Genomic DNA, 9,220 nt, shown 5'->3' with positions numbered 1-9,220 from the left:
AGTTGTACATGTTTGGGGTTAGTTTAAATATAGGCAACCAAGAATACCGTTTTACTTGTTTTGCATTGGTTTAACCATGTTTTAACCTCAAAACATTGATTTAATGGATAAAAAATCGTTTACTTTGCAAAGTATAATGCGTGTACAATGATAATTACCATCTACTTTTGCATTATTGAAGATATAAATAAATATTCCAAGCGATTCCTGGTAGTAATCGATTGTAAGTAATCAAAAAACACTAATGATGAGCAAATGTCCTTCGAGAATAAAGTTAATTACAAATAGAAAATAGATGCGTGCATTTAACTGCAAAGAAAAGGAATACATTTGATTATTATTATTATTACTGCATCAAATTAAAGTCTATAAAAGGTGATAACTCACTACTGCATAATTTTACTACCTGGTAACAAAGTGCAAACAACTAAAACAACTAATTAATAAGTTTTATAGCAAATTAAATTCAATTCAACAGAAAAATTACAATTTTTACAAAACAATTGTTAATTTATTTGATAAAAGAGGTAAAATTGCTTATTTTTTTCACTCTTTTGATAAGTTTACATATAATTCTTACTATAAACGCTTAGAAAATAAGTTTTTACTTTCAATCTAATCATTTCTAATGCAATTATAATTTCTCGTTGCACTTGCGTACTCATCACACGCTAATTATGCAAATCAATAACCAGTTAAAAAACGCATCTGTCACATAAACACCCATGACACAAACGTGTTGAATTACTTAAATGTACGACGCAACAACGACATATTACTGATTCCTTTCAATCAGAAATTAAAAAAGTTTCGGTTTTGTTTCGCGCTTCGCAGTCTTGCGACGCAGTTCGTGCGAGGCGGTCGACGCGCAGTGAAGAAGCGGACCAGACACGACGTGGTACAGTTACAACAAACAAGAAGAAAGCGGCGCCGATCAAGATCTTGACCATTGATAGTTATAGCAGAGGAAGAAGAAGAAGTGCATTGCCATGGGCGTCTTGAGTTCCAAGTGCAGGTCGACGGCGCGTCTTGATGGCAAAACCGTCGTTATTACTGGATGCAACACCGGCATTGGCAAGGAATGCGTTAAGGAGTTTTATCTGCGAGGTATGCACTGGAATTCGCTTGATTAATAATAAGGAAGTCGACGGTTAACATTTACAAGGCAATTACATTGCGAAACGTTGAGATTGAACTAGATTAATGCAATTAAATTAAAATTTCTGTTGTAATTTTGAAGAATTTGTGTTTATATTGCATAAAATGCATATTTGGTTGCATAAGTACTAAATTACCGTTCGACACAATTTGTGTTCGATATTTTTCATAATTACGCGTTAATATAATGTAGAAATATTGTATTTTCACTCATATTACATGTATAAATGTTAATTTGTTTGACCTAGTAAATTTTCTTGATTGCTCATTGCCGAATTCCAAGTGGACGCTCGAAGTTCATTGCTCAAGAGACTTGAAAAAACTCTAGATTATTACATAACGGAATAAATACTCTTACGCACCGAATAAATATTTGTACTTATTGAAATTTATGATTTCTTTTCTGTGCGATAGGTGCCAAGGTAATCATGGCGTGCCGAAATCTCGAAAAAGCCACCTCCGCTCAGACAGAAGTGGAAGACGAGTGCAAAAACGCGCCGAATGTGGGTTCCATCCAAGTGGTTAAACTGGACCTCACAAGTTTACGCTCCGTGCGTGAATGTGCGAAGAAAATCAGCGACAACGAAGAGAAAATCGATATTTTGCTGAATAATGCTGGTGTGATGATGTGTCCAAAAGATACGACCGAGGATAACTTTGAGATGCAGATTGGCACTAATCATTTCAGGCATTTTTGTTTACGCTGTTATTGTTGCCGAGGATTATTGCTAGTAATAGTCAACCGGCGCGGATTGTAAATGTTTCATCAATGGCGCATTGGCGTATATTTGGTAGGTGTAAAAACAAAATGGCGGCGTAGGTTATTGATTTTTTTGTGTGTTTTAGGTGGAAAAATGAATTTTGATGATTTAAACTGGAAAACACGGCGGTACAATTCAATTAATGCTTATGCTCAATCCAAACTAGCGAATGTTTTGTTCACCAAGGAACTGGCACGTCGTTTACAAGGTAAAACACGTAAAATTAACGGAAAATCTATTAAAAAATGACTAACAAGTTAATATAAAGAATATCTGCTTTAAAATAACCTTGAATTTATATTATTACACATTTTAATAGCAATCATCTTGAATTTTATCAGTTTCTGCTTTTATCTTGACGGCCATGTTGTTTTCCAACACTAAATCAGCTTTTTTTTGCAGAAGCTGGTATAAATCATGTTCACACTTATAGTCTACACCCTGGCGTGATAAAAACAGAACTTGGACGTAATCTAGACCAGACTTTCTTCAAAGGAGTGACATTTTTGTTTCTTACATTTACTACGTTCATGTGTAAGTCACCGCAGCAAGGCGCGCAGACAAGTATCTACTGCAGTTTAAGTGAAGACTGCGCTAAGGAAACAGGATTATATTATCAAGAGTGCAGTAAAACAAATCCTTCCTACAGAGCGAGGAACAAAGAGGACGCAAAACGCTTGTGGGAAGAAAGTTTACTGCTCACTGGATTGGGACCAGACTATAATTTTATAAATCCATAAAAATTTCATGCGAAAACGTACGATCACTCATAAAGTATTTCATGTTTAGTTAATCTTAGCTTAAATTTACTATTGTGGATGTTTTCGTGTTTGTTTAGTGATAATATTTAGTGTTTTTTCTTTGTGTTTGCGTTTAGTTTACAAACAATGTGTAAAAATGTGTTTTTGTTATTGTTTTCAAAACAGTTTGGATAATATAGGCAACACATGTAACACATTAAACATTGTTTTTGCTGAAAATCAGTTATTAATAACTTTAAAAGTTAATATTTGTTGTTATTCGTTAGATAATAAGTAAAATGTAAGAATTGAAGTTTAAAAAATCAATGTTTTTGATGTTTTGAAGTGATTATTATCAATCTTGATGCAAAAAATAGGATAAGAAGTTGAACATTTGCAAAATTGTGCAATATTATACAAAAAAGGTTGGAATGCTGAATAAATAACTTCCGGACCTAAGTATTTCATGTTTAGTTGACCTTTGTTTAGTGTTTTTTTTTGTGTTTGCGTTTAGTTTACAAACAATGTGTAAAAATGTGTGTTTTTTTTTTGTTTGGTTTAAGGTATTTATAACAAACAACTTACTTTCAAAGCAATTTGGTTGATATAGGCAACACGTTTAACACATTAAACATTATTTTCGCTGATAATCAGTAATAATTGATAACTTTAAAAGTAAGAATTTGTTGTTATTCGTTAGATTATAAATAAAATGTAAGATTGAAGTTTAAAAGATGATTGTTTTTGACGTTTTGAAGTGATTGTTATCTCTTTTGATATAAAAAAAATAGGAAACAAGTTGGACACTTGCAAAATTGTGCAATATTATACAAAAAAACGTTGGAACGCTGAATAAATAACTTCCGAACCTATTTTTTGTTGCTACTTGTGAAATTTCGCGAAATATTGCAACGTGAATTAACTGATGATGATTCACGTACATCTCCACAAAATGGACGCCGAGTTACGGTTCATGAGCCAATAATAACTCGCAATTATTGCAAAATACCATGACGTACCACAACCTTACGTGGGAGTGAAGGTGCGGAATTTAATTTTACACACAATGACGATGTTTTTGCTGTGGTATTGACAAGAATTTGGCGTTTATTCCCAACAACTCTTTTAAACTCAAATAAAATTCCTGTTTCTGTCAGTACTGTGTAGTTTATTAGATCAAATAAAAGCATAGCAATTTACAATAGTTCACAACAGCAGTTATCCAAAATTCAAAGTGAAAGTTGTTGCACACTCGCATCCGGAAATTTTGCCAATTGCCAGCGCATCGCCGTCTACCGTACATTAAAATAAATATCCATCTTTTAGCACACGCCGTTTTTTCGTTCTTTGCATTCACGGCTTTTATTGATACAAAAGCCGGGACATTTCCAAAAAATATTGTGTAGTAAATGCTTCATAAAAGTTGTCCCACGAGTAGGAAGTAAGCCTAAGAGTTGTACAGTATTACAAAAGTTTCAGTTGGTTTTGCTCGTTTCCCTATCCCGTACAAAAAAATATCCTTTAGTTCGGTAAATTTCATATAAATTCTAGACTCCGGTCATAATCAAATTAAATAAAAAACAAAAATCTGGAGCTTCTATGATCAAAAGCAAGAAAAATAAACAGAATCAATCACAAAGTCTCGTTATTAAAACCTATTCGAATTCTTTCCAGTAAATCGTAACTATGGAAGAGATAATATTTATTATATTATAGTATATATGTGCAAAAAACAAACCGGATGGAATTGTAAGTGGAGTCGGCTACTTCTTCTTCGTGCCTTTTCGGCGGCTTCGTGACCTTGCCGGCAGCGGGTCCTTGAATGATACGGACTTACGACACCGACAGCGACCGTTTGCCCCATGTCACGCACGGCGAAACGTCCCAGAGGTGGGAACTCCTGGAATGACCTCGACGCACATCGGCTTGACGGCTGCAGGATGACGATGGCAGCGTCGTACCACAGACTTGATGGCTGGTCTTGGGTTGTCCTCGGTGGACCTAAGCCGGAACGACGATCGACCTCTCCTTTGATCTCGGCGAATTTGCGCTAAATATGTGCGGTGTGGCAATCGAGCACAGGCGTGTAGCCGTTGAGATCTGACCAGGTGGTTGAGCACGATTACCTGAGCGGTGAAGTCGGCGGCGCCTTGGGTGGTTGCTGTTCTTGGTGTCTCCGGCGACGTAGCGCCACGACGCAATTCCTTAACGGAGACGTTCTGACGTTGAAACCGACATTGTCGCCGGGCACGGCTCCGTAAGGCTTCGTGGTGCATCTCCACGGACTTGACTTCAGTGGTCAGGTTAGCGGGCGAACACAACGACCATACCGGGCTTCATGACACTGGCCTTCAACACGCATCGACCGGTACCGTTCCAATACCGCCAATTTGTACACGTCCTGAGATAAATACACAATTAAACATTTGCCAACCAACCCATTTCCTAATTTGTTAATTAAAGCATAAATCAGTAAAGATTAAGCCATTAAGTCACCACTAAATAATCTGACCATTAAAAAATTATCATCATTTAAAACAAAAGCGGCAAAGATAGGTAGTAATTAATTACCTGGAGTGGCAGACGAAGGGGTTTCGGTGGGACGAGATGGGGCAGGATAGCGTCCAAAGCTTCGATCAGGCACTTGCCGTCAGCCTTGCCTTCCTGCGCTCGATGTTCCATCCCTTTAAACCAGGGCATCTTGCGGGAAGCTTCCAACATGTTGTCGCCGTGCCAGCCGGAGATGGGCACGAAAGCAACAGCGTCGGATTGTAACCGATCTCTTGATGTAGGAGGAGTACCCCTCTTTGATTTCGAAACGGCCCCTCATTGTATGGTACCGGTGGAGTCCATCTTGTTAACACCGACGATGAGCTGTTTCACGCCCAAGGTGAAGGCGATGAGCATGCCACGGGTCTGGCCGTTCTTGGAGATACCACCGAATTCACCAAGGTACCGCAGCAACAATCAACACAGCGCAATCAGCCCGAGAGGTACCAGTGATCATGTTCTGATGAAATCTCTGTACAGGGCATCGATGATGGTCACATACATAGTACCCTTGGCGGTTTCTGAACTTCCACAGGGCGATATCGATGGTGATACCATCAGCTCACGCTCGGCCTTCAGTTTGTCCAACACCCACGCGTACTTGAAGGAACCCTTACCCATTTCCTACTTCCCTTCGAACTCTCGACGTACGTTTACGATACCGCCGCATTTGTAGATCAAATGACCGGTGGTGGTCGACTTGTCGGGAGTCGACGTGACCGATGACGAGACGATGTTAATATGAACCTTTTCCCTTGCCCATGTCTGTTCGGAAACGCCAATGAATTCAATTAGGCATCACAAGAGACAAGATGAAAATCGATGATACAAGCAGGAATTTTGATGAAACATGAGTCGAAACACGTGATGCATACGCATATGGTTACCATGGCGGACGCTGTGCATAGCGGCTGGGGACACGTACACGTGGTGCGAATCATGTTTTGTAAAATATCGCGTGAAATAATACGTGATGAATCGCTTCAAATTGCATGCACTAGATGTGTAAACAATGATGATAAGAAATTGTACTTACTTGCTTTGTTTGTGGTGTGTTAAACCAAGTGCAACTTTGAAACTTGTCGGCGAACTAACGGAGTCAACCGCACCGGACGAAGAGTCAGACAGAAAGGAGGATTGAGCTGGAGTCGACGGCCTTAACGTGCTCCCACTGGTGTTACTGGTCGACGTCACATCCGAGCACGCGTATGCGCAACAAGTGGTTACACTACCGGATGTACGCCGAAGGTGCCCTCTAGATAAATTCAAAAGATAATTTCACAATATTTCGATAATAGATAAAAATATGAATAAAACATCGGAGTAAAAGTAAAATATATCTTATCATAGTATATTCAATGTCTCCATACACTTTAGTAGCATTTTTAGGTATTTGCATTGAAAACTATGAAAATGCTGCAATAACGTGGTTCACATGACAAACACGATGAAACACGATGGCAAAGCCGAGCATGGCGAGTCATTCAACCAGCTTGACCTTGATTATTAAATCAACGTGTTTTACATGCATTATTAAGCTTTGATTAGCTCCATTAGGTTCAAAATGTAAACCATGCATTATTTTGCAAGACTCTAAATTTGTTGCACGCCAAAATTTTAAAACTTGCATTAAAAAACTAAAACAGAAAGGGATTTTATATACTATTTGCAATCAAGTTAATGATTAATTTATGGGACTTAAATATACATTTAAACAATGTTAATTATGTTGTACTAGTTGTACCGTTTGCAAATGAACATTTCAACAAGTTACGCCATTTCTAACAAAATACAACCAATCAGCCACTCTTGGTATGATCTTCTACACCAATCCTACGTCTTAATTCACGGTTTGAATCTCAGCTATGTTAAGTTCAACTTTAAGCCACGCTGCGCCACCGCTATTCAACGAATTTCCCCGTTTAAATGGTAGCCGCTTTTACCAATGGTGCGCGTGCGCCGCGCCATCTTGTCGATGTTTGTCGATGATTACGCTCGGATTTCCATAGCATCGCGCGAATGTGCGCATCGTTTGTGTGTATGCGCACGAGAAGTACAAGAAGTACGCGTCGTGGGTGTAGGTTAATTCTCGTGACGAAGGGTGCATTCTCGGTGCGAAATAACGTCTTCGGCGTCCATAATCACCTACAACCCTGTGTGTGCAACCATCCATTGCAGTATTGTGCGTCGCGAATATCACCGCTCGTTTGGGCGAAATGCGCCTGCTGTAAGCACACGTACGACCTCCGCTGCGTAGATCGAATTCTAGTATTCGAGAGAACGATGCACCATCACAGCTATCCCAGCTCGTGGAATTCGTGTGCGTAAAACAACATTCGCATTGAAAAAACTTTCTTGGCAATTGGTTGTCACTGCGATTTGTTACGTGGGTGATGTAAACACAGTGATAAAACCGAGATAAACAACAAGAGCAGGTCAGTGCACCCTGAATTTGTGTTTGTGCGTCGAGACGGGATTTACAAATGCTGAACGTGATTGATAACATCAGCGTAAGTAAATTGATTTCATTTCTTTACTTTGGCATGAAAATAAAACGCGCAATCTGCCAGCGCGGTCAAAATTGCGGACCAGTGTGCATTGTGATAAAACAATCGCGGACCAATCACAAACAACCACCACCTCTTTAGCCTGTTTCCAGCGTAAACAAATCATAACAGGTATTACATGCGCAAAGAATACATCAGTGGGATATCTGCCGAAAGTTATTCTATTATCTGCCATCATATTCAATCATCATTTATTCGCATTGTGGTTGGAAGGAGGAAGAAACGCGTCGCGCGCGCCGAGAACATCTACACAGAAGCCAAAGCCCGCGCTGCTGCTTCTTTCTCTTCACTACTTCGGTCTGTATGGCTGCGCGCTGCCGCTGGTAGTAGTAGTTGTAGCACGAATGACGGCCCGGCCGGCCTCCTGGAAGCGTATTTTCGCGCCGTGCGTACACAACAATTACGGAACACACACGAACGCCCGTCGAAGGCGGAACGCAGTTGCCTTCCGTGCTGCTACGCCACTCTTTACACACAGACACACACAACACACGGCGTGTGCTTGCATTGCGTTTCGTGCTGCATGCACACTGCTCCCGGCCGGCGACCGGATTTGCTTTATGGCCTTTACGATTCGAGGAGTAGAACGCGCCCAGGAGCCCCTGTGAGCCCGGGGAACCCAAAGGCTTTTGATATTGAAATAATAAATCAGACATTGTACGCATTTTATTCACGTTCGGGAAAACACAGATAAATCTCTCATCTAAGGGTATAAAAGTCTATAAATAGATATAGAAATATCTTGAAATGTTAAAAACTTGAGTTTTCTCTGTTATTTTGGGAAAATATCAATGCAAAAAGTGAATGAAAAGTATAATTATTGATATTCAATTATTTTGTCTCATATTTTGACATTTTATAAACAAATTATTGCTATTTTTCTTATCCTAGAAGTAAATTAGCAAATTATTGATATGAAGTAACACATTTAACACATTAAACTTTGTTTCTTGTTATAATTCAGTGATAAACAACCTAAAAAGTTAATTTTATTTTATTTCCTTAGGTAATAACGAATATATACCAGAAAATTAAAAACATTATTATGTTTGGTGATATTTATATACTTAGTAATTAAGATAATTAATACACTTTGTTTGAAGAAAATCGCAAGCCTTGGTGTTGTAGCCCCAACACTGGTAGCCGATTTGCACAAAAGTGTACGCATGGCGGTAGCAGGAAATAAAACAACAGCACATAATGATATTTATGGTGCTCCAAACCCCTTTGACCACCGCCTTTTTTATTTCTGCGCTTGGTTTCATTCGACTTTTTTCCCTTTACGTCAGGCCATTACTTCTCATTGTGTTTGCCCCTTCTCGCGGTTGACTGTTTATGGCATTACGTTTTGTTTTCTGTTTACCGATTCGAGCTAATCGTTCGTCGATGCGTGCCGCGCACTTTCTATTTGTGCGCCAGCCACAACACTCGCAGAATATGTGCT

General features: G+C 39.2%; 1 protein-coding gene and 1 pseudogene across 1 annotated transcript; one reads left to right on the top strand and one right to left on the bottom strand.

The window, feature by feature from the left end:
• The first annotated feature begins 413 nt into the window (after window positions 1-413).
• On the top strand, window positions 414-3,118 carry LOC135792634 (retinol dehydrogenase 13-like). Its single transcript, XM_065303297.1, is given in 6 exon segments — window positions 414-527; window positions 835-1,107; window positions 1,573-1,851; window positions 1,854-1,949; window positions 2,005-2,127; window positions 2,322-3,118. Coding segments are annotated over 5 exon segments (954 nt in total). The 5' UTR covers window positions 414-527; window positions 835-989; the 3' UTR covers window positions 2,660-3,118.
• Window positions 3,119-4,709: 1,591 nt separating this feature from the next.
• Window positions 4,710-5,830, bottom strand: LOC135791630 (elongation factor 1-alpha-like; annotated as a pseudogene).
• Window positions 5,831-9,220: the final 3,390 nt, after the last annotated feature.

The sequence above is a fragment of the Atheta coriaria genome, unplaced genomic scaffold (assembly GCF_025399875.1).
Source record: "Atheta coriaria isolate IRGN ID8LTWV9N9 unplaced genomic scaffold, Caltech_Dcor_3.1 hic_scaffold_5_pilon, whole genome shotgun sequence".
NCBI lineage: Eukaryota > Metazoa > Arthropoda > Insecta > Coleoptera > Staphylinidae > Dalotia > Dalotia coriaria.
The sequence above is the reverse complement of the archived record's forward strand: the minus strand, read 5'-3'. Positions and strand labels throughout refer to the sequence as shown.